The sequence below is a fragment of the Glycine soja genome, chromosome 3, assembly GCF_004193775.1.
Source record: "Glycine soja cultivar W05 chromosome 3, ASM419377v2, whole genome shotgun sequence".
In the NCBI taxonomy this organism is placed as follows: domain Eukaryota; kingdom Viridiplantae; phylum Streptophyta; class Magnoliopsida; order Fabales; family Fabaceae; genus Glycine; species Glycine soja.
In genome coordinates, this window is record NC_041004.1 from 41,575,671 (window position 1) to 41,601,872 (window position 26,202).

The following is a 26,202-nucleotide window of genomic DNA, read 5'->3' on the forward strand; positions in this document are numbered from 1 at the left end:
AGCGTTATCTTGAGAAAAGCGTTGATGCGCAGTGTTAAAGAGAAAATGTAGGTTTCCTATTTAGGAACCAGTGTTAAATCGTAGCGCAATTGTGTTGAACGTGTTTAAAACACGAGTGTAAGGTCGTGGGTATTGTATAATTCATGAGCAGTGTCTGCATGTAAAAAAAAAAATTATTTTAGGGGTTGGACCTGAATCAGGAGGGAGAGGCCCTGACGGACTCTTCGGAGTGTAGGCCTTGGGGGTCACCGGGTTTGAGTGCTCCTTTAAGCCTATGCTGATCTCATATGGTTGGAGCATTCTCGCAAAATATCGTGACCCTGACTGGTCTCCCTATGATCTTACTTAGTGAGAGTGACCTGACAAACCCATTGTGTGGTGTGTCTTGTTATGTACTCCTAAGCGCCCCAGGGTGGTTTTTCACTGACATGGTACCACATTGCATATAGAATTGAGTCTTAGCATAACTATTGCATATGCTTGCTAATTGATGTGTTATTATATCTTGATCGAAGTGTGGGATTCTTGTGTAATGTGATTGATAATTGAAAAGTGAATTTTGAATGACGAAGTGGTGAAGTTACGTGAGCTATGTTTAAGCAAGTGGTATCTCATTTATATAATATGTATATTTAATTGTCTTGTTTCTCTATTAGCTAGGAATGTGATAACTCACTCCCTGTGTGTTGTTGTGTTTGGATCCTGTGATGATCTTGAACTTGTGTTCGGGGGAGCAGACGAATAGGTGGATGACTATGAAGAACCTCATGCTAGAGGACACGGGAACACCACGCTCTGATAGGATGTGACATTAGGATATAGGTTCTATATTAATTGTATGAGACTTATATGACTTTCTTTGAGTCGAGATGACTTTATTATTTATTTGGACAAGTTTGAATATGATGTAGAAGAAAGTGAATGTGAGCCTTTTACCCATTTGAAAAGCTTGTATTTAAAAATGTTTTAAAAATACTTTTAATTAATATTTGAATTTTTATTCCTTTATTAATATATATGTGAGGGGTAGAGGGTGTCACAGATATAACAAGCTAAACTTCTCACATAGATTAAAATTATTTTATGCACCTAAACTTTTTTTTTTATAAAACTCTTTCCTTAACTTTTTCATAAATTATTTTAACTTGTCAGAGAACTTTATGTTGAACTTAATTTTTTTCTCTTAAAAATTACTTTAAACTTAAATCTTAAAAAAATAAAATAAAAGTTGTTTGATGTAATACTTAAGTTAAAACTATGCTTCATTATTCTAAAGTAATTGACCTGTAAAATTTGTTCAGATGAAAGGAAAACAAAAGTTAGGATATGTATTTTTTTAGAAGCTATTTTAGTTAGCTTGTCTTTTTTTAAAAAAAAAATCATTTTCTCCCCCCTTTTTATAACAATCAAGGTTTCAAAAAATTTCTTTAAATGTATTTGACCTAACTTATTTAAAAAAAAAATTAAGCCAAACATTATCTAATTCACTTTAACTTTTTTTTTTATAAAATTTACCTAAACTAATCATATATAATAATAGAGTTTGTAAGAATTATAGTATTTGACCACAAGAACCATAATGAAATCACCTTTCAGTATTGCTAAATTCTTTTAGTAGATTGATCTTACCGTTACAATTAATGCCGCTTTCAAGGCATCAACTCCATTATATGATTTGCTTGCAAACTAAATTGATAGTTGAGTAAAAACCCAATGCCTTTAATGGACGTAGTGTTGTGAACAAGCCGAAACTAAAAGAAACATTGATATACTGGATTGTAATATGTGAAGGTGCAAGAGGATATTTTGTACAAATGAGAGATTAGGGTTCTTTATGAGGTGTTTAATTGATTAAGTATAACCTTGTTTATTTGAGTTATATTCGTACCAAGTATATATATATATATATATATATATATTGAGAGGCTAGCTAGTCATGTTATGTACCTTTCGAACGGCCGGTGAGCCATAGCTATATCATACCAAAGTCATTTTATTCAACAACAGAAAAGAAAAATACCAAAGTCATTTTTAAGAGATCTAAACAAAGTAATCAGGCACGATTATTTTTCTTCCCACATGAAGATAATAAAATTGATATTCAGCAATGGTTTCAAATAATTAAGCATCTTGATGTTTAAGTGCCAATCATCTAACCATCTATTCAACCCTCGATGAACTAGAAGAAGCATCTGATTCAGCTGGTGCAGCTGATTCAGCTGATTCAGCTGATGCAGCTGGTTCAGCTGGTGCAGCTTGAGTCCTTCTGGTATTATAGGACTTGCATTTAGGGCACTTGAGCGCCATAGTATGAAAACTTACTTCAGATGTTTCCACGCAATCGTTGCAAAGAATCCAAATCTATAATGAAATTTATAACAGGCAGATTAATTGAGGGTTTTAGAAGCTAACAAAACTGTAGCAGCTATATAGACAAAAAATATTAGCAAATATTTATTTACCTTTACATTTTGATATTCTTCAGGCATTGGCCTTGATTCAATCTGAAAATTTGTGAAGCAAATAAAGAGAATGTGGTCACACACTTTCTGACAGAGAAGTTATTACAAACAACGGAGAATGCTAATTTTATGTTAAATAAAATAGTTGTAAATATTGGGACTAGATTTTGACACAACTTACAATCTCATCCACTTTCTCCCAAATAACTGACATGTCACAAAATGATTTGGAACAAACTGGGCATGCATACCTGCAAAAATATTTAATTAGATGGAGAAATTATTCACCAAACATGCGTACAGTCACTGTAAAACACATAGTAGTGTAAGTGTGTAACTAACATTAAACGTTGTTGCAATTGTCTAATGCATCCTAGGTGCATGTTGTGACCACATGCCAATAAAGCAATGGCTTTCGTTGTATCAAAAAGAAACTGCACAGATGAAATTAAAGAGTGGATCAATCGATTTCTACATTCTAAAAAGAATCTTTCTGGAGGTTTCTTGGCTCATGCCCTATCAATATTACCTCGAAGCAAATTGGGCAATTGGTATGCATTGCTTTTTCCATACATTTGTGTTTATCCTTCAAGTATGATGAATAGCAAAATCCTAGGGACATGAAGAGATCATATCATCAAAGTATTGAATTAAAGAAAGACTGAGTTTGAACCCTGAATTAATAGAGGCACACATAAAAGGGTTTATTGCTAAAACGAAAGCAATGTTTCATCAGGAAAGCTTACCACATGTGTTACAGTGGAACATGTTCTCTACACCTCCATTTCTGTAATATTGAACATAGGCAATTAAAATACAACTGATAAACTGTAGATATAGTAGCAAAAAATGAAACAGTGAATATAACGAATTAAAGGAATAGTTTGGACCTGCAGATTCCACATTCATCACAATGGAATTGTTTCTTTGATAACTGGAAATACAAATAAAAAAAATGGTTATGCAAAACTTCATTAAAGAGAAAACTCAAGATTTTTTAGGAATAAAATGAGACAAAATGCTTACATCGTCATCGAAAAACTTGCATTTGGAGCAAAAGTATCTGCCCATGCAAACACCACAGTTAATGCACATCTGTTGAACCTGCAGTAAAGTGAAAATGTAAGTATAAAAGGGGATTAACCCGTATTCCTTGCATGCCTCTACTGTAAATTTTAACTAGCTAGCATATGTATGACACTTACATCTTGCTCTGTGCCACACAAGGAACAGATGACCTGAAAATGATATGGCAGAAGTTATATATATATATATATATATACATAATTGCTTCTTTTTTTCTGGTTGCATAATGAAGATGAATTAATGGATGCTAGATTTTCCATTCAATATAACAACTGGAAGAAATCAAAAAGGAAAAGAAAAATTCAAGCTGGCACTGCTGTTTAATTATATTCATTTGTTTACCTTACATCCCATAGTTAATTATTTCAAGTGCATCAAGCCGTAGAATAGATCCAACATATATATCCTATCCATTTTGTCTATATTTCAATAAGCAAAAATCCTTAAATATCTTAAAATAGAGATAATGCACAAATGGAAAACGGAAGATCGATATGCAACATGAACCCAAAACAAAATAAGCATAAAAGATTATATTTTCGAACCCCAATCACAAAGATTAATGTACACACTAAATAATGATTAATACAGCAAGATTTTTTAAGTGCTCTAGTAAAAAATTGGTTATACTTGTACCTGATTGATATAATTATATTTTTGGCTGACTAATTAATTAAATTAGAATTGGTGGTACTTACCCTCTTCACATCATGACGAGAAATATCATGCCAGTCAGCAAGTTTGACTTCAATTGAATTCTGCTGAAAAAACACCTTGAAATTAGGTATACATTTTTTTTCTTTAATTCAAATAACAAATTGGTTATATAGTTAATTAGTTCACAGAATATAAGAAAAAGAGAAAATGAAAGCGACCTGCTGCAGGAAAAACAGAAATAAAAAGTAAGTAATCACAAGAAAAGTGACAAGTACAAGTGTACAACCTTAGATTCATTGTGGCAAAATCTGCAATCGAAGATTTCATTGCAACACGGCGCTATGATCTTACATCTCCTTTTATAATGTGAGCACCTAAAATTTACAACAAAAAATTAATTTCCCAAATCATTTTTTTATTACTTTTATTTTCTTCCATTCTCATAATTAATATTCAATTTAATAAAAAAATAAATTTGATCCGGATGGATGAAATGAGAGTAAACAAATACCCGTAATGTCCACATCCGATTTCGGATGGAGGGATCTCAACGCGGGGTTTCTTGTTAGAAAGTTAATTCTTTGAAAGGTGACGATGAGGTTCCATTGAAGTGTGATTCACAGAACAATGTTAATTCTGAAACATGATGAGATATGAGTAAAGGATGTGAGAGAAGGCTTTTGTGATGTTGTTTGTTGTGTTATGTGTATGAAAGTCAAAGATAGATTAGTAACGTTCATGAAGTGAGAGAAGATTACGATGCTGTTGTGTGTGAAAGTCGAAAGTCAAAGATATATTATTAAGGTCATTAAAAGGTAACAGGTGTCAATGTGTTTGTGACAGGAATCCGGATCTTCTGCAGCCTTTCCGGCATGAAGGTTTTTGTGCATCTCAAATCACAATCATTCACCAAAAATCTTTGTTCTTCTATTACTATGATCAACGGTTGAAATCTTGCAATGGAACAAATTAAGTTGGAGAGGATCCGTGTCTCAAGAGTGCCAAACAAATATAATAAAATACCAAATGAGTCTCTTTTCTTTTTGGTATGTTTTCATCACCACTCCTATGAGGCCGTGACACGCCATGGCTTTTGCTCTTTTTTATTCTTGACACTTAAAAAAAGAAGGATGAATTGACTATTTTGGTCTCTTTTACTTTTGCTTTTCCTTTTCAGTTTAGTCTTTATTTTTCAAAAAGTTCATTTTAGTATGATTTTATTTAACAGATTCAAAATATCTTTTAATTATTTAAATATATTTAAATAATTGAAATACTATTTTAAGCTTTTTAAATAAAAATAATGTACCTAAGCGGGTCTTATAAAAGATAAAGGATAACTGTGAACAAAATAAATAAGGTAAGAGATCAAAATGATTATTTAGCTATAAAAAACATAAAGAGAGTCCTAAATTGTTTGATTGTGAGAAAAGATAAGGAATGAAAGTGTGAGAAAAGATATTGAACAAAAAGAAATTAAAGAGCTAGAGTAGAAAAGAGTGAAATAAAAAAATAATAAAAAAGAGAAGAAACATTTAAGTGTCAATATTTAGTGTTCAACCGTGACTGGAATAAGATTATTTTTGAAGAAAAAGAACTATGAAAAATAAAATAAAAAAAGAAAAAGTAGTTTGATAGGTTGCAAAAGAAAATAGATTTTCTTATGCTAGAGAAAAATTTATATTAAATGAAATATTTATTATTATTCTTTATGATAATTATTTTACTATTAATATTATTATTACATTTGTTATTATCATTCTTATTCATTAATATATATATATATATATATATATATATTATGTATATAAGTTAATTAATTAACTAATAATAAATACTAATAAGAATATTAATAGTAAAATCAGATCAAATCATGCGAGAGAGCTGACCAACCGACTTTTTGGATTTCATTCATTTTTTCCAATTAATGTAGAAACAACTTCTAATCTTTTTTCTCAATATAACTTTTACGTATGAATCTTTCGTACGACACTTTTGGCAAACACTAATTTAAAAAATAATTTTCTTATTATTTTAATGAAAAAAGGATGTAATAGACTGAACAGGACATCAATTAGGAAAGCCAAGATAGAACAAAAAAAAAAGTTGAGTAATTATGAAGGCCAATGTGTACTTATATTTCCGTTTTCACCTTTCCATACGTGCATTATTACATTTAAAATTGTATTATTTTTCGATATAATACATTTAAAATTGTAAAAGTATATTCGTCACCCCAAAATTTATTATATTATGAAGCATTTGACATGCAATCATACTCGTCACCACAAATTTTGCTAGTGACCCATCCCACTTTATCTTGAATCTAGTCTAAATCTAGAGATAGTCTTACATTTAAGTCACGTGGCATCAGATAGATGCACAGAGATAGATAATAGTAGTGATAAAGTAATAAACTTTAGTAAAAGCGTGGAATAAAAGGAAAAAAATAATATTTGCAAAATGTGACTCGTCGTGGAAACGATATAGAGAATAAAAATAAAAGGATAGTTGCTAATAGATTCGAAGCTTTAAACAATTCATTAAGTTGAAAGGAGGGAACAAATGTATACTTATTTGGTTCGGATTAAGAAAAATGTTACGTTATTTAATTTATAGAGAAGGAAAGAAAAAATATGCAATGTTTTTTATAAATAATAGTAATAAATAAAATAAAAAAGTAAAATAACTTTTCGGAATAATTTAATTTGTACATTTAATAAATTATGATTTACTGAAAAGTAAAATTATTATTTTTCTCTCTTTACATTTCATAATATTATAAGAAAAATAGGAAAAAGAAATAATTTTTTTGTTATTAAGCAACTGAGTCAAAATAAATAAATAAAAAAGAAAAAGAAATGTCTTCTCTCCTCCATTTCCCTCTAATCAAATATACCGAAAAGCAAAGGAGAAAAACAAAGTAATAACTAACAAGGCAACTTGGGTCATTCGTTTAGATCTTGAGTTTTTGTAGTACGTGTCAGCACTATAACTGCATATCCAATATCTGGTAAAAGTTCAAAACACACATATTATAATTTCACTTTAACAAATTAGGATAAGTTTATGTAATTTCTTTATACTAATTTTTTTTAGAAGAGATGATAGCTGTCATAGTACTCTATTTTCTTGGACAGAAAACGAAGTATTTTGACTTAATAAATATTTTAGTCTGAATTTTGTGTTGTCACTGTCAAATCCAGCTTGATATGAAAAATATTTGTAAGCCATGCACAAACTTAGACAGGAGAAAATAAAATTGACAACCGACAATATATAAGCCAATATCACTTTAAACTTGCAAACGATTAATTAGATGTGAGAAAATGTCTTAATCTATTTGATTAATCATTTGATATTAGATTTATATGATTTTTGTAATACTAATTAATATCCTAGTTAGATTAGTAAATCAATAAAATAAAAGTGGAAACAATTGAAAAAAATTATACTGTATTTAATGTCATTAATACATTTTCATCACAGTATTTAATAATAAAATCCATTTATTGAAATTAGTAATAAACCTTATAATTTTATTTTAAAATATGAAATTGTCCATTAATAATTACACAGTACGTATGCATTTAATTTTAATATATTTAATTAATATTTTCAATTACTCAAAATTACAAATAAGAAAATGGTGCTCTCTTTGAACTGAAATATAAGAAAAAAATTATTTATATTAATTAAGAAAATAGGTTTTTTTATAGTAATTTAAGGAAATAAGTTAACATCATTTAATTTCTATAATCTCATTTTAAAAAATTATTTTATTTTTTAAAGTATTCTTTACATTCAATGCATAGGAAAAATAAATAAGAAATTGTTAAAAATGAAATTCTAATTAAATGAAAGATATCATGATGATATCATTAGATGGAATAAAAATAATTAAAATTTATTTTTTAGTAAATCACAATTTTTTTCTTATATTTCAGTCTAGAAGAAATAACAAATATTATAAGTTACTTGTTAAAGAATTAAAAATAAAAAAATAATAGAAAAATATTCCTAACACATCTATTAGTAATTTATTTTATTTGTATAGAGTATTTATTGGGTTGAGAATGACAAATTGATCTTTCAAGAAGTATGAAAATTTATTTATTTATTTTAAAAAATATTTAAAGGCTGATTTTTTTATCTTATACGTACAAAATTGATGATTGAAACCTTGACTAAATATTTGAGAGTGTGTCTCGAAGGAATGATAAAAATAATATTAGAAAAAAAATGTATAACTTTTTTTAGTAGCATTCATATATTTTATACTTTAATTTAAAAATAAAATTTTTATTTTTATCATCTAATAGACCATAAGAGACGTTTTATTTATCCTTAAAAAGAGACGTTATTATTATTTTTGATATAACTCTACTTTATTATTATTATTATTTTTAAGGCAGTCATTAACAAGACGCTATAAATATTAAATGATATTTAAATTTTAATATAATAAATTACTAATGCATATTTTTATTTTATTAAAATGTTATATATTCAATTTCTTGTCTTCACGTAATAAAAGTTCCTTAAAAAACCTTATTTTATTCTATTTTTGATCTCTGGTGGTGTTGGATGGGCGTGAATGGAGTCTTGTTCCTGGACCTGGTTACCTTGTTCATGTGTGGGGACCACAAAGTTTTTAACCCAGCAATTCAGCACCAGAAGAAAGGGTTGGTGTTGATGTCACCCACCGCACTTTTTACTTCGGTAGGTAGGATTACAAAATAGTAAAACAGTAAAAACTCACTCTCTCCCCAACAAAATAAAAACCAAATCTAATCCAAAGTCCAAACCTTCAAATTTACTTCCCAACACTGTGTTCCTGTTTTTGTTCTTCGATGGCGGCAACCTCAACATCACTGGCTTCTCAACTCTACATTGGCCTGCGCCGCCCCTGCCTCAAGCTCGATTCTTTCAATTCTCAATCTTTCTCTCTCTTCGACCCTAATCTTCGCCTATCCCTCTCTCCACCCAAACCCTCACGCGCCGTCATCGCCATGGCCGGCACCGGGAAGGTGCTTTTTCTTATCCTTTTAAAAAATTAAACTTTATTGTTATTTTCATTACTTTTTGATCGTTAAATAAAACGGTGTCACTGTGATTTCGGTGGGGAATGTAATTCTCCTTAATGGGTTGGGCATCTATTTTTTTATTAACCACTCAGCTGCTGGGGCTTTTTTTACTTTTTAATTTTTGGTTATGTATTGCTTCTGAGTGTGTTGATTATCCATTTTGCCATTTGGTGTATTGATCTTTTCCTTCCTTTCTGTGTGGTTACAGTTCTTTGTTGGTGGCAACTGGAAGTGTGTAAGTATCTTTACCTCTAAGTGTTTTTTTTAATTAATATTATTCTTAAAATGAAATGTTTATTTCTGGTGATTGAGTACTTGAGTTTTTTTTTTCTTACATTAGAATCTTACAGCATCACATTTGGAATGTAAATTACACGCCATAACTCTATGCGAATGTATTGGTTTAGAATAAACAAATAGCCTTTGTAATCACGTTTCCTTGTAAGTATTAAACTTATTTTTTTGGGGTGTGCATCTGGTTCTACTAATCCCATCTTGGAACTTATAGTCTAGTTTATGACTTGTTTCTTTCTCTAACTTTCTATAGCAGTAGCAGCATAGTGCTCGTTTTCAACCCTTTGTTTAAGCTTTCTATTCATTTTTATTTCTAACACAAGTGTCCTTCACCCCTTTCTTTTCATCTGCCATACTTTGTTTATATCTGAGAAATCTACCACTCTGCATTAAAGGAACTCTTCTTTTTTTTTTTTCCTTGATCAATATGTGGAGCAGGGAAAATTTGGATGACAGACATTATTATTTTAAATTCTCTTTAAATTTTTAAGAAACAAAGTTTCTGTTCGTTTGTGTAAAATAATGAATTTATTGTCTCTTGCAGTCTTAACTGGTTTTTTGAAACAGGCACTTCTTTTTTGCATTGTTCAGTAGTGTTTTTTATGTGCTCAACCACTTAAAAGTACAAATGAAGCTTTTGAAATTTTGATCGTCACGGCTTAATCAATTACTAGTTCGGTTGACTCTACGTATATCTCTATTTGATTCTTATTACCTTACCTTTGTTGTTATCTCTAGAACGGAACAAAAGACTCAATCAGCAAGCTTGTCGCTGACTTGAACAATGCAAAACTGGAGCCTGATGTTGGTGAGATATGTTCAATCTTCATGTGTTTCTAGTTGAAAGCTGTAGAAGACTACCAAATATATGCTTCTTTCCAACTCCTAAAACCTAAAATAAGTTGTTGAGATTGAAAATGTTTTTTCCCCATATGCTGATGTAGTCATGTAGTGACACGGTTGGTTGGGTTAACGAAATGCTGATGCATTGATATATATATTACGATTCTAAATCTTGTAATAATCTTGTAATACCTCAGAATGCTGTCCACCATATAGGTGATTGTAAATGTTCAAATCATCTGTGTCAAAAAAGGAATTAAACCTAATTCTCTATTGGTCACCCTAATACCAAAAATGGCAAAATGCAAGGAATCCCCTTCAACAATGGGTCACTTGCAAAGAACTCCCTTCTACTTTGAATGTTGAAACTTGCCAACATGATTCATTGAACTTACCAAACTATGCATAATGACTCCTTATAGGGGGTTTCATGCATGCTCAATTGGGTCGATATGCATTGTTTGTTTAAGATGAGCATGTTTCAAAGCATAAGGAGATTTGCAACACATAATCCACGCAGCTTCCTTCTTTTTTATCCCCAAAAAATTACATTGGATAGGTGCATTATTTTCTAAACACTTCCGGTCTTTCTTGATAATCTTGTAAATTTATCTTATATATTTGGTCATCCTAAGCTTTCCCATGTTGTGAGAAGTACAGATGTTGTCGTCGCACCTCCCTTCCTCTACATCGATCAAGTGAAAAACTCACTCACTGAGCGGATTGAAATATCTGCCCAGAATTCTTGGGTTGGAAAAGGTGGTGCCTTTACTGGAGAAATCAGGTTAGCTTGCTCAAGTGTTAATTGATACATGTTTCTTTTTATTTTTGAATTTATAATGTTTGGTCAATTGGATGATAACAGATACCGTCCTTTTTTATGTTCACATTCTCCTTCTTGTTGTTCTTGACGTGATTATGATGTTTACACCAAATATGTTACTATTATTTTGTGGTGGTCATCAACTATGCTACAATGTAACAAGCTATTCAGTCATTTAGTTATTAAAATCTGATTCTTGTAGTGCGGAACAATTAAAAGATCTTGGATGCAAGTGGGTTGTTCTTGGACATTCTGAGCGAAGACATGTTATTGGAGAAAATGATGAGGTAAAGCAAATTCAGAAATCATTTCTACAGTAGGTTTGCTGCTTTGCCAGAGAATATGATTAATATATTTGCAAGAGATGATGCAAAATATTTAAGATATTACATGAATATTGTCAACTCCAGTTTATAGGGAAGAAAGCTGCCTATGCTTTGAGCCAAGGTCTTGGGGTGATTGCATGCATTGGAGAATTGTTAGAAGAAAGGGAGGCTGGAAAAACTTTTGATGTTTGTTTTCAGCAATTGAAGGCTTATGCAGGTAGGTGCAAGCTATATTTCTAATATAATCCATTTAAAGTCCATTTTCTTTGGAAAAAACAAACTGGAGAGGGTTTGCTGATTGCTTGCATAACATCCATCGTGTCTGTATGCAGACGCAGTTGCTAGTTGGGACAACATTGTTATTGCATATGAACCTGTATGGGCCATTGGAACGGGAAAAGTGGCCACTCCCCAACAAGCTCAGGAAGTACATGTAGCTGTTCGGGATTGGCTAAAAAAGAATGTCTCAGATGAAGTTGCGTCTAAAACACGAATTATTTATGGAGGTAAATTGTTTATTGTACCTGTAGTTGCATTGTGAACTGATTAGTGTCATGGAAAAAAAGTAAGATACCATTTATTAAGGTTGCATGTTTGTCGTGTATTCTTCAGTTGAGTGGCCACCTTTTGCAACCACCCTCATTATTCCGTTCGACCTTTCTTATGTCATTCTATAAGTCCCTAGCAAATTCATTTGGTGGTAGAATTGTCTTGCTCAAAATCTGTTCTTGTTTCTCTCCTGATCTAATTTCTTTCCTTCTCTAGGGCTCCTCTATGTATTATTTCTCCCCTTGAAAACTTTTTAAACAGTTACAGGAGAGAAAAAAGATTCACAATGGAGTAAAGTGTGCATAGAAAAGGGAATGGGAGGCTTGGGGATTAAAAATATTAAATTATTCAATTTGATTTTGTTGGGGAAGTGGTGGAGGAAAATAAAAACTAGAGGTGACAAGATGGGTCGGAATAGCCGGGCCGGTCCAAACCCGCCCGAAGAAATGTAGGGTGTGGGCTTAATATTTTTAGTCCAAATTAAATGTGGGCTTTTTAGCCTGTCTCAATCATCACCCAATGCGGACTAAGCCTGCAAAAAACTGTTGAAGGCCCATAAAAACCAGGCTTTTACAGGGCTTGGGCTATATTTTTGGGACTGAATTAAATCCGGGTTTTTTGGCCCAATCCATTATAGAGTATGCTCTGTGCAAAAATAGCTTAAGGTAGACTATATGTGCCAATCGATGGATGGAGCACCCTCATGGGTCTGGAGGTGGTGCAGGCAACTATTTGAATGGGAAAAAAATTTGATGCAGGATCTCGAATGATCTCTAGGGACTTAATATTAAACGAGAACATGAGGGACAGATGTATATGGAATGGGGATTGTATGGGATCTTATAATGTGAGGTTTGTGCACCACTCTGATTTCTAGTGCAGATACCCAACACCAGCATATCCACAATTTGATATGTTAGAAACAAGTACCTTGGAAAGTCCAAGCTTTTGTTTGAAAAGTTATGAAGGACACAATCCCATCTAAAATGAATCTGGTGTGCGGGAAAGTGATCCCCGATGTAAAATTGTTATGCTCAGCTTGCGGTGATATGGTTGAATCAACACACATTTTCTTTGAATGTCCTATGTTAGCGCCACTATGGAAGGAATGCCTAGCATGGTGGGGTATTCAAGCTCCCCTACATTTCTCAATCTTGAACCATAACATGCAATGACGGAGTCTGTTAAATCGGCAATGAAAAAATGATTTTTTATGGAATGTGGTATGGTTTGCAGCGGTGTGGATTTTATGGTGAAATCGAAATGTGTATGTTCTCAAAAAGGCACTTGGATGTGAGTGAGAGATGTTGGAGAAGGTGAAGTTACTATCCTGGCAATGGATATCCAGCAAAGGTGGCTTATCTTATCCTCTATCATGCTAGTGCAATGAGCTACAGTCTTGCATTTCATAATGCTCCTTATAGACTCACAAATTTTATGCTATGAAGCTGTTTTCTCATGCTTGGACTCATAATATTTGTTAGATCTTCCTCGTTGGGGAGTGCTGGTAGGCTCTGGTTTGTTTGGTAGCCTTGGTGTTGTGGTGGGAACCAGCTGTCACTGTTTCGTGGTTGGTGCACGTGAGGAATTGACTAGCTCAATATGCACCTTTGTTTTGGTGTTTTTTTACGTGGCCTCTTTGTCTCTTCCTTGTATGTTTTTGTTGTATCCAGACTAGGGAAGATTCTGAAGCTTTTTATGTAAAGCTGGGGGTCTTTTAGCTCCTTTTTTTCTGATGTACTCTTGGTAGCATAGTTTGGACACTCCTTGTGTGCAAATGATTTCTCTTATTATTGAAATTTCTTTTGCCTTTAAAAAAATAAATTGCTTGCCATTTATTGATAGCTGTAAACTTGTACATGCACAAATATCTTGTTGACATTAAGATTTCCCCTGACCTTGTCAATTGCAAAATGTTAGTCTATGTTCAATATATTTCTTAGAATTTGGATTTGAGTTTCACTCAATCCCAAAAGCTAACTAGGGTTGCCCTCCCCCCCACTTATATACATTAAGTTGTGACCAAATTTCTAGGCAATGTGGGATCTTCAACGCATATCTAAAAATTGAGAAGAGATGGAAGTCACTCCAAGTTGATGAGGCAAAAAATCGTATAGCTCATAGAATAAAAGAAGACTTAAATAGAATTATCCTATTGGATCAATTGATATGATAAAAGATACAATGAAACTGTATAGACTCTCTATTTATAGAGTTTATTAGTGCTAACCGTTATTTCTAATAACAACTATTTAATATTTCTAACAGACTAACTAGTCTTGACAATATTTGACCACTTGAGAAATGAGAAAATAGTTCTCATTTGAAGGTAAAATTTTTCCAGCAAAGCAGCATCCGGATACAGTAACATTAAATTCATCTTTTTTTTTCAGGGTCTGTAAATGGAGGCAACAGTGCTGAACTGGCAAAGCAAGAAGATATTGATGGATTTCTCGTTGGAGGTGCTTCATTAAAGGTACACATAGTTTCTTCAAAAATTTCTTTTACCAAAGTGAGCAAACCATGCATGAGTTAAGGAACTCAGGTTATTATGTAGTTACTTACAAGTTGATCTTGTTGAGGTGCAGGGTCCTGAGTTTGCTACCATTGTCAATTCAGTCACATCCAAGAAAGTTGCGGCTTAGTTACTTATTGTGATTTTGGCAATATGAGAGCATTAAGGATAAAGACGGGCTAGTCATAAATGTGGCAATAATGTGGGTGTATAATAACAGATTGGTTTTTATTATCAAAATTACTGCCAATTTCTTTGCAATCAGTAGGAATGGCATTATCTGATTTTTCCAAAGAGACAGTGTATTTATAGCATTTAGACATGCAGAGATGGTAGAAAGCAATAAATAATAAATGTTTCTGAATTATTGTTTTTTTCATATCGTCAAATCCTGGATTTTTTTTTATCATTTTGCTCTTGGTTTTACGGGGTCCATATTTTTGTGACTAAAAATGCACCTTGTATGTGCACTTTCTGGATATGGAAGTCATTGTGAAGTCTTACATGCATTTTTTAGGAAGGATATCTTCCAACCAAGGTTAATTTCTTTTTTCTTTTTTCATTTTGAAGTTTAATAGTCATCAAAGTGAAATTATTTCTTTTAACAATTTTTTTTTTACATTGAGATCAAAATTTGATTAACATGCTTAATTGTTCAATGTTTTACTAATTATGCAGGGGCATTGTGACTTTGTTCCAAAAAAATTGTAATTTTAATTCAATTTTTTATTTTTTATTTTGTTATAATTTTAGTTCAATTTTCAATTTTGTATGTTTTATTTTGTTAAACTGAATCTTCCATTTAATATATTTAAGGTATTATTAAAAAAAATTATAAAGATCTCATTTATCAATAGTAAAGAAAGTTAATTTTGTTATAAAAAATAATTAATTTAATTAATAACAATAAATGTCATGATTTAAAAAAAAAAAATTTTGTCATTAATCCTCTTTCTCAAACACAACGTGCTTAGATAAGTGTGTGTGTGTGTATATATATATATATATATATATATATATATATATATGAGTTATAACTTATAAAGTTGACGAATATCAAAAATAAATAATTAATATTTGTTAATAAAAAAAATCAGATGGTTGTCATGTTAGTGGGCTATCAGATCAGATTTTTTTTAAAAAAAAAAGATCAGTCTGACAAATTTATGTTAATGTAATTTATAATGTGTAATTGTGAGAAGATGCTGGATGGAGATCCTTCAATGGAGATGGCCACAGGAGCCAGGGCTCAATGACGCTGGCAAATCAATCTTGAAGTTTTTTTACAATTGCATCCATTTTCCCATGTTCCCGACATGTATTTTTCTTTAAGATTTTATGTCAATCCGTAAATAGTAGTGTATCTCTGTCCTTATTTACTTTCCGTATTCCCACACGGGTATTTTTATCTTTACTCTTCAGTTGCAACATTATTTGGCTAGTTGAATAGCATTATGTTTGTACTCATGCTGCTTGCTGAAAAGTAGCATCAATATAAAGTAAAATTAAGCTTTTTATGCCTTTTTGCATTGCTGAGAAAATTAGAAGTTTTAGTTTGAGACTAAAATCAACATAACTGTTTGCTATTAGCTGGGGTATCTGCAAGTCAGTATAATCTCATCCCAAGGCTCTCAAGGCCTATGTCCGCAGCACACGCACACACCCAAACACATACTTATAATAAACACATACACTTAAAAACAATGCAGTAAAAAAAATACAAAGCCTAATCATTATAAACCAATTTTTATTTTTATTTTATTTTCTGTGCAACTTACTCATGATACCAACTTACGACGAAACTATAACAGAGGATGTTGGTTTTACTTTCAGATAAGTAGTGGGTGTAACTATACCATGTCAAATTTTGTGAAAAGAAAAATGTGCTAAAAAAATGGTATGAAACTATGAATGATTAGATGAAGTTGAAGAATATATTTTTGCCGACGTAACTCGTAAGTTTATTATTAACTCAGTGGGAAGGCACTCTAATCATTACAAGGCCCACGGAGTATTTTATATTTCATGTCAGAGAAGACCCAACAACTATATTGAGCCCAATCAAAAAGCAATTCTGCAATTTAAATAAAGTACCTTATCGTGTTCATAGCTTAAGTCAATGTTTTGCACAACAACAAAAAAAGTTAAATTCTAGATGAGTATTTGTGGATTTAATAGTACAAAATTTACTTTTAATACGTCAAATTACTTCATATTCCAAACAAAACGAACAACTGTCTTTTGGGGCATGCAAGAAACAAAAAGCGATAGAACAGAGAAGATGCTTGGATCGTAACACAATAAAGCAACCGGAAATCACGAACACCACCAATGAATTATTGACATTGGTATGTTTTTTTGCTTTCTACATTTGTCAATTAACCTTGCATGTGAAACCCAAGAATAAGGGCCCCTACAATCTATAGTGATCTACGGCTCCTGTCTTATTCATTATTGTAGCAGAGCAAAAGACAGAATTACACAGAACCGCCGAATGATTAACATTAATTAACGTGCTTAGCCACATGCAAAGTCTTAATTAGGATCTCCCTTTACACATGATATTGAATACTAAAGGGTGCCGCTATAAGCTGTAATTTGTGATTCTCACTCTCAGTCTACTCTAAATCGACTCTATACTCTTCACTCTAAAGCTTACCTATGCTAATTTCATGTGAAACTGCTCGTTTAGCAAATCGATACGTAATAAGGCCTCAAAAGTCAAATGAAACATAGCTTAAATATATTTATAAACTGCATACGTCACGGGAAAGGATAGGCTTCAACTACTTTTCTTCATTTTTTGTACTATAATTCATTTCTGATAGATATAAATAATCTTGGAAAAGTTTACGCAAGTATTTAAACCAACATCGAACGTGGGTAGGTTGTGAGAATTATGATAAGAATGTATATATATTTAAAAAAAAAAAAAAAAAAGCTTTCAAATGTGTCAAACGTCAAGCTAAATGGTAATGGTAAAAAAAAATTCTTAGAATATCTCAATAGTAGTAACGGGTGTGCTTATAATGTGTGACTTGCAATAATTTATGTACGTACATCTCACTATTAGGTCGTGGTTATAACGTTATTGCTTTTTACCATATGCCCTAATAAATAAGAGATATAGGTTTGAAAATCTGTTAATGGGTGTGGACCATAACCCCATTTCCCTAATGAAAGTGGCTAGCACACGACAATATGGCGATGTCCAATGCGTAAAGTGAAAGGCCTTTGATTTGGATACTAGTCTTTCCAACGCTTTCTTTCACGTGCCATGCCATGCTGCTTGGCCATCTCATCATTAGTGTGGTATATGCTTAACAGTCCATGATCTCATGAATTTATATCCATCAGCATCCATCTCTCTATACCCATATTTAAGACAAAACCACCAAAACCATTTCTATCACAACTTGCTGCATGCTATTTATTTTATTTTATCCCCAATTAAACCATGGCTCTCCATTCTCCAAATAGGAAAATAATATCTTTACAATCATCTAGTATTCTCTACTATTTTATCACTACCGCTACTATTTTATCCTTTCTTATCAAATCCACATTTTAGGTTATACTGTTCATTTGGTAATAATACAGTGTAAAATAAAACAGTAGAGTTAATTTGAATCTATATGAATATCATATTGACAAATTGTCGTACAGTTTTCACCTACTTTTATGATATAAAATTCTTGCGGTTTATCCAATTCTTAATAATGTTATATTATATATTCATTGTTTGCATAAAATAAATACAATATCTTCAAATAAAAATTCGTATTGAAACCTCTAAAGGATGCATTCCCGAACTTGGACACATACTAGTTACTCTCAAACACTTGTTCACTTGTTTGTAATTTAATTAGCAAAGAAATACAACCAATGAGAGGTGCATAGCTATTAGATATGCTTCAATCTTGTTTAGTTCATTCTCTATCAACGTTCTACATTCATTCTTCCTCGCATTTAATTTTCTAGTACTGTGGTCGGCACGTTTACGTCTTCATTACGGAAGTGAATTACTTAGCCATTGACATTGGTGGACCCACTCGAAGCTTGTGCTCGAGCGATTCTATCATTAAGACACTTTGTCGCATACCATGATTAACTGTTTTATTTTATTTCATGTTTTCTTCTCTAGAGTGTTCATTGTCGCAATGATTAAGCCTTAAGGGTTAAATTAGTAATCATTGATAAAAACATTTTAATGTCAATGATCTTGTTAACCGACGATGCTCATAAGACATTGATTAAAAAAATTAAAAATATATTAAATTTTTTTAAGACACTAATTAACATTTATCTAATCTTAATTGTGAGGGGAACAGAGGATACCGGAAAAAGTAAGAAGTACTAGTGAAATGGTACAACCAACCAGACCCGAATAATGATACATACATTCAATTCAATTGTGGACCAGGTGAGAGCGAGAGCATGCACAAAATGATAATTAAATTAACTTGAAAGAAAACTTCAGGATCATCAACCATCCAACCAAAGATCAACGGCCACCGATTCAACAGGAAAGAAAACACAAAGGAAGGAAAACCATACACAGAAGAAGATTCCGGAGAAATTCAATAATACACATTTTTTTTTTTTATTATTTCATTTTTCCCCTCTAGTAGTCAGTGCTGGGAAGCTGCTCGTGGGTGTGGCTGATGAAGACAACCTCGTAGATAAGCCCAGCAATTCCACCTCCGATGAGAGGCCCGGCCCAGTAGATCCAGTGGTTGGTCCAGGTCCAGCTCACGACAGCAGGCCCAAATGTCACAGCAGGGTTCATGGCTGCTCCGGAGAAGGCCCCACCCAACAAAATGTTAGCGCCAACAATGAAACCAATGGCGATGGGAGCAATAATTCCCAAATTGCCCTTCTTGGGGTCAACGGCAGTGGCGTAGACTGTGTACACCAAACCGAAGGTCATCACGATCTCCAACACCAAAGCGTTGCCAACTCCAACTCCAGCGGAAAGCCCGAATGCTGGAACAGGCTGCGATGCGTAACAGCAGAACAAAACTCTTACTATCAGTTATAGTTCGTTAATTAAAATAAAGATAGGTAAGTAACGGTAATAACGGTCTTACGGAGGCAGTGACGAAGGCGAGGAGGAGGGAGGCCACGATGGAGCCGAGGAGCTGGGCGATGACGTAGACGATGCCGCGGAGTAAGGTGATGTTGCCGCCCACGAAGGCGCCGAAGGTGACGGCGGGGTTGACGTGGCCGCCGGAGATGTTGGCGCCGACGGAGACGGCGACGAAGAGGGCGAAAGCATGGGCGATGGAGGCGGAGATGAGGCCGGCAGGAGTGGCGGCGCCGTTGTCGGTGAGCTTGTTGTAGGCGATGCCGGAACCTGAACCGGCGAACACGAAGATCAAGGTGGAGATGAACTCAGCCAACCCCGCCTTCAACGTGTCGGGGTGAGTAGCCTCTTCAGGCCTTCCGATGGCGATGTTTCTGATCGGCATCTTCTTCAATCAACGGTGATGATGATGATGATGACTTATGAAGGATCAAGTGAACACCGATCACTCACTGAAACCACTCTCTGTTTCGCTATGCTATTCGTTTTCGCTTCGTAGCTTCTTATATACCGTGATTGAAGACGAGCCTGCCTAGGATTCCACCGGCTGTACCCGGTTCCCGGTTATTTTTATTTTCCTATTTGGAAAATATGCGCAATGCTTCCAAAAATGTCAGGAATCAAGTTTTTCAAAAACACCAAGCCGGAAAAGAAAGAATCCTATTTGGTGACAGCCTGGGACAGGTTCTTCATTTCAAATTATTAATTGTTTTTCCTTTTATTTTAAACATTTATGAGAGAAAAAAAGTTAATGTCTATGTATTAAAAAGTGTAAATAATTTTACATAAACATTTAGCATAAATTATCATCGATACTATACAGAATAATTATTTTAAAAGTAAAAAAATTATATTATAAATACATTATACATAATTATTTGAAGAAAAAAAAAACAAGGAGTATATCCCCACATCACTGTTGGTTGCTCTTAAGACAGCGAATCGTTTGGGCCAGAGCCGTCCCAGGACTGACACGTGTCCGAGATGGATAAGAGCCATGTAGGGCGCTGATAAGTGGACATTGTCTAGTCTTTTTTGTATATCTGGATGGTTCCGTGAGAGAAAGAGAGTGAGCTATTGCACTCTAATATAATTAACTTTTTTAATTTTTTTAAAGTTGTGAATGACGATAGCTCTAGAGTTTTATATTATATCGCGTGTGCAAAGAAATAATAGAGAGAATTGTGAATTTTAAGTTTATAACTGCAAAGTAGTAGTTAATCTATAATTATAAGGGCATAATTCATCATAATATAATGAATGAGATAAGGGGATAAGCACTGTGACTCTCTCGGTGACCCACCGGAAAAAGCAGGTATTATTACAAGACCGCGACTGACACGTGGGTAAACTGTACTTGTTTATTTTAAACTTAATGTTGTATGTACAGTAGATTTTTTGTTTTTCTGAAATGAAAATATGATATTTTGCATAAAGTTTAACTTGATATGAAAAAAAGGATCTTAATGAAGAGACTAAGAGAATTATTAAAATTAATCTCCCGCTCTGATCTCTGGTTTGGATTAGCTTAGTTAACCCCCTCAATTATTTTTGTTTTTTAGCAAACAGGTGGCACCGTGCACCTGGAATCACTGCTATATTCTGTTTCGAGGCATCTGATCTACCCTCAACAACTTCAACACTTCAATCATGTACATAACAAGCTTTTTTAAGCCCCTTTCCTTCAACAAAAGTGAAAAGTTCATTACGGATAAAAAATAACGTGGAAAGTTCATTTGAAATTTGGCGTATTATGCTCATTATTTTGCCAGGCTTTATTTCCTCAATTTAATTACAGTAGTTGTAGTAATAAGTAATAACTTCTACGGCTCTTATTCTAGTTATAAATGAATATATGATCCGTAAATAATTAAATCCTCCACAAAGTTATATTAGAGAGGTGGATTAAGAGTTGGATTGGAACTAAAATCGTAATAAAAGTTAAAAACTTGCAAAATGAGCATTGGATGCATTGTATATATTGTGTGTATCATGAGTTTCCCTATTGAAAAGAAAGTATACAAACGAATTTGGACTATATATTATGCATGTGATTTGCCAACTTAGTCACAATCACTAATTGTTGATGATTGCATTATCATCTATTTAAATACGTTATCATCAAAATATTTTATACTTAAATGTTAAAGTTGCTCTTTTTTTCTTATTTATTATCTTAATCTTGGTTTGTGGATGTTTCGGAGAATTTTGAGAAATAATTAACTATTTTTCAAAAACTTCCAAATAAAGTACAAAATTTAAATAGTAGTAATTTTTTTCTGAAATTAAATAGATCAGATACCCACTAAGAGAATTAAAACAAATTCAATGTTTTTTATCCAAATTATTAAACAAATATAAACAAAATAAGAATAATTTTAATTTTTACTATATTTTTTATTGTTATATTTATTAAATAACTAGGTATTGAACATTTTATATTTTTAGAATATTGAATATTAAGAAGATTAATTAATTATAAAAAAATATAATACTTTTCATATTTGTAGGTACATTGGCTTAGTGTATTACAATTCTTGAGAGCCATGTTTACACTTGTTGGAAGACTAAGTATGTGTTTGGTTTATGATTTGCACGAATTTTATTTATTTGGCTTTTTTTTTACTGAAAACATTTATTTGGATTGTTTCAATGGAAATTCTAGCACACTATATGTATTCGAAAATTCGTCCAATTGAATTGAACGTCAATCCACGTCCTTTCTTTCTTTTACGCTTACTATTTGGGAAAGTGGAACTTTCCGTTTACAATCTTTTCAACAAATTTTGAAACACACCATGAAAAATTTAAACAATATAGTTGGATTATGCATTCAACCATTTCAAAATTTCCACTTTAATTTTATTTATTAATCATGAATAAAGCTATTTGTGTATATAATTGTGGCAAAAGGTTAGAACCTAAAGATCTTATGTAAGTTATCCAAATTTTCTGTCACTAGATTGATCCTAATGGTTCATATAAGGTTTAAGATTTAATATTATAAATATAAATATTATGCAATGTAGGTAAGAAATGGAATTAGAAAGGAAATTAAGAATGGAAAGAATACAAAATCACAAATAGTAGGTTTAAGTTAAGAGTTTTTTTAGCTTATAGATGGAAAAAATGTAGTTAAAAAAAACCTCTCCAAATGATCAACCAAAATTTTCAATAAAAATTAGTTTTGACAGTTATAAAAGATTTTGTTCAGTTTTTTCATTCTTCTAAAAAATAAAGTCAATACCTGTAGTCCTTTTCATCATATTTGATTAAGTGCTTATGTATCGAATAGAAGGGCACATAATCATTCTAGTTAGTACCTAATAATGTATGTTTAGTGTGTTGTATTTCAAAAGAAAAAAATAGTGTGTTATGTCAACACATGATTTCTAAAATTAACTAAAGCACTGAAATAAATTATATTTATTTTTCTTAAGATGAAAATGGTAGGGATTAAAAATAATGAGTCCAAAATTTAAACGGATGAATTTTTTATTTTTTTTCATAGAAACCAAAACAAAAATTCACTCAATTTTCTGTAAAAATAATGATTTCGAATTTTAGAGGGGTAAAATCTAAATAAAAAATATTTTATAGACTGAAATAAAAATTTGCTCAATTTACATAACCACAAACATAGTTTACGCTATTAGAAATATACACATGATAATTTCATCTAGTTTTAATGTTCACAGGTTCTTAGTTAGTGGTTATTAGGTACTAACACATTGCTATTTGTTTTAACTAACATATAAAAACAAAATATATATATATATATATATATATATCTCATTTTGGGAGTCGGACTCTGTAGCAGAAGATTAGTATCTTACTAATTAGAGGGGGAAATTAAAATTGCATATCATTAATGGTTTTATATTGACTTTATTCATATTTTTACTAAGGGCCGGCACCGCTTTTCAATTTTTTAAGGATCTCCACCAAATAATGGGACCATTTAGTGGTTGGATTTCGATATTATAAACAATGAGTGGATTATGTAAACCCAGACAAGGCTGCAGGTCGATTTCAAACATAATATTGCTAATGAAGTTACGCAATATGATTTGCAAATTAATGAATCTGTTGGACCTGTTCAATTAGCCATGAGACTGGTGTTTTCATTTGATATATCGTGAAAACTCAATTATTATTGGCTACAGCCCCATTAATTACTAATTAGTACATTTTCCCATTTTGGTACTACAAAATTCAGTTCTTTAATTTCTTCCTTTTGAGACTTTTGTGCTTGCATGATTTGCGTGACACAACTAATAAAGGAAATATCAATATCTTTCGGTGGAAAAAGTATTTATATATTCAAAACGAATAGTTGTTTTGTTACTTGATGACCCTCATCCGGAACTGGTAGAAATATATATTTGATCAAGGTATTATTGGTATGGTGGAAGAAAAATAGAGAGTTTTGAAATTTGAATACAAGAAAAAGTAGAAAAAAGAATTTTTTTTTTTTGTTTTTGTTTTAAGCAATCAAATTTTGTTAATTTATCTTTTTCCGGTTTTCTTTCTAACCAAATAGAAGAAGGTACGTCCTTATTTGTGTTTTCTTTCCTCCAATTAAAATTAATTATGTTAGATAAGATATTTAAGTTGATTTTTAACTTTTTTTTATTAATTGAAAAACTTATTTGATAAATAATTTTTTTAATAATTTTTAGTTTTTTTAAAACGTTAGCGTTTAATTTTTAATTTTTTGATATTTTTTCATTTTTATTTTTAATATATTTATCTAGTTTTTTTATTATGCTTTTCAAATAAATTATTATTTTATTATTTTTATGTCATTTTATATTTTTAATTACTTCAATTATTAGTTTTATTGAATATTTATAATTTAATAAACTAATGTTTTAGCTATTAGCTTTCAGATATTTACTAATTTTCATCTTTCAATTAGTTTTCTATCTTCTAATTAATTTTTCTAATCAATTTTTCAATTAGTTTTATCGAACATGATACTTGGAAGCTTTTAAATTAATTTAGTAAATCATATCTATTTGGTAAGTGTTGAAGTAGATGAAAAATATAAAAAGACATATATAACATATTTAAAAAGGATAATAAAAAAATTGAATAAATATTTAAAAAATAATAACTAAATAAATAAAATATAAAATTATAAATTTAAAAAATATTACTCCAAGTAATATTTCAAAAAATAGTAAAAACTACTTAAAAAAAATTAGTTTAACATTCAAACAAAATTTTGAGCTAATTAAATCTATAAACTAATGGAAATAATTTGTGAAACATAACTTAAATATAGCAAAAATATTAACGATAAATCAACATAGTATTGTATGGTTACCGACAATTATATCTTTTAAACATATAGTTCTTTAAATGAGTTTTTATAAACAAGAGAGTTTAGTTTTAATTTTCGACAGTCGTCAATATTATGCTAGACACCCAGAAAAACAAATAAACATTAAGGATATCCCGTAGCATATGCCAGCTTTAATTCTCTGTTAATTTTTATTTGTGAGTCTCTATGTGTATATGATGGAAGCAAATTGAGAACAGAAATGGCCCACCCATGGGCTCCAAAGTCCAAACAAACCTCTTATAATTCACGACCTTGCATATCGAAACAAAAGAGCAAGTTATAGTTTTCACTAAGCCGAAACAAAACCAACATCATATTCTATGATTTTGTTGTCAGACTGCACATAGTGTAGTTTATCAATGATTAGGTGTTTGCAGGAGAAGTTGTGTGGCTGAGATTAATTTAGCGCTCGCATAACAGCGATTTATGTATAATTCATGTACGTCAACGTGCTAATACAAACAATTATTCAATTAACCTAATAGAATAAGAATACAACGAGAGTGACTATATTTAAAAATCAGCCACCCAGTGGCACATGAAATATTAAAGAAGAAACTGGGTGGGAATGTGGAGAGGAAGTGTAGCGTTGTCTTAGTCTTTGGTCAGTTACAGTGTAACCATTTGCAATTGCATCACTCACCAACCTAGCTTTTTTCTCATCTTGAACCAAAATAAATACCAAACAGCTACGGCTACTGCTTTTCGTGCTTAGTTCATTCCACGGCCGCTATAATGTTGTATTATTAATTGTTACCGTTCGTTATGATCGATGTGTTTGGGTTGAATTAGATATCCTTCCGCCCAAAGTTAAAAGACTAATTTGTTAAGATACCCACATTCTTTTAAGAAGTTGACTTTTTTTAATAAACATATATTTAAGAGATAAAATAAGGTTATTTATCCATTCATATCACGTATGCTATAATTGATGTCACCACTCACAATTCACACTTTCACATGACAAATTTTTATTACTAAGAGAATTTGTTTATAATGTGTCTCAATTTAATTCTGTTATATACTTATTTTGTTTTAAAATAAATGTTGTCTTAGGTTATCTTACACAAATAAATAATTTATAAATAGATGAAAATTAATAATAATTTAACAACACTAATTTT

At 31.6% G+C, this 26,202-nt stretch overlaps 3 protein-coding genes across 3 annotated transcripts; 1 reads left to right on the forward strand and 2 right to left on the reverse strand.

The window, feature by feature from the left end:
- Positions 1-1,986: 1,986 nt before the first annotated feature.
- On the reverse strand, positions 1,987-5,293 carry LOC114405287 (E3 ubiquitin-protein ligase RZFP34-like). Its single transcript, XM_028367887.1, has 13 exons — positions 5,267-5,293; positions 4,717-4,766; positions 4,492-4,579; positions 4,247-4,306; positions 3,668-3,700; positions 3,489-3,566; positions 3,353-3,396; positions 3,209-3,249; positions 2,992-3,074; positions 2,805-2,896; positions 2,644-2,713; positions 2,463-2,504; positions 1,987-2,361 (listed from the first exon to the last, which is right to left on the reverse strand). Exons 1-13 carry the CDS (start codon positions 5,291-5,293, stop codon positions 2,161-2,163), a joined length of 909 nt encoding a protein of 302 aa, XP_028223688.1. The 3' UTR covers positions 1,987-2,160.
- A 3,634-nt stretch (positions 5,294-8,927) lies between these two features.
- Positions 8,928-15,021, forward strand: LOC114407121 (triosephosphate isomerase, chloroplastic-like). Its single transcript, XM_028370099.1, has 9 exons — positions 8,928-9,235; positions 9,501-9,527; positions 10,325-10,394; positions 11,090-11,213; positions 11,455-11,539; positions 11,663-11,795; positions 11,911-12,084; positions 14,521-14,603; positions 14,716-15,021. The coding sequence occupies exons 1-9, from the start codon at positions 9,059-9,061 to the stop codon at positions 14,770-14,772; spliced, it is 930 nt and encodes a 309-aa protein (XP_028225900.1). The 5' UTR covers positions 8,928-9,058; the 3' UTR covers positions 14,773-15,021.
- Positions 15,022-19,002: 3,981 nt separating this feature from the next.
- Positions 19,003-20,221, reverse strand: LOC114407122 (probable aquaporin TIP-type). Its single transcript, XM_028370100.1, has 2 exons — positions 19,733-20,221; positions 19,003-19,638 (listed from the first exon to the last, which is right to left on the reverse strand). The coding sequence occupies exons 1-2, from the start codon at positions 20,111-20,113 to the stop codon at positions 19,267-19,269; spliced, it is 753 nt and encodes a 250-aa protein (XP_028225901.1). The 5' UTR covers positions 20,114-20,221; the 3' UTR covers positions 19,003-19,266.
- Positions 20,222-26,202: the final 5,981 nt, after the last annotated feature.

Coding starts and splice junctions, on each gene's coding strand:
- LOC114405287 (XM_028367887.1), bottom strand. CDS start 5,293: ATGGCGTGTCACGGCCTCATAGGAGTG. Junction 3,701..4,246: donor CTCGTCATGATGTGAAGAGG/GTAAGTACCACC, acceptor TATCATTTTCAG/GTCATCTGTTCCTTGTGTGG. Junction 2,714..2,804: donor CAATTGCAACAACGTTTAAT/GTTAGTTACACA, acceptor ATATTTTTGCAG/GTATGCATGCCCAGTTTGTT.
- LOC114407121 (XM_028370099.1), top strand. CDS start 9,059: ATGGCGGCAACCTCAACATCACTGGCTTCTCAACTCTACATTGGCCTG. Junction 11,214..11,454: donor GCCTTTACTGGAGAAATCAG/GTTAGCTTGCTC, acceptor TGATTCTTGTAG/TGCGGAACAATTAAAAGATC. Junction 11,540..11,662: donor TTATTGGAGAAAATGATGAG/GTAAAGCAAATT, acceptor TGTCAACTCCAG/TTTATAGGGAAGAAAGCTGC.
- LOC114407122 (XM_028370100.1), bottom strand. CDS start 20,113: ATGCCGATCAGAAACATCGCCATCGGAAGGCCTGAAGAGGCTACTCAC. Junction 19,639..19,732: donor TCGCCTTCGTCACTGCCTCC/GTAAGACCGTTA, acceptor TACGCATCGCAG/CCTGTTCCAGCATTCGGGCT.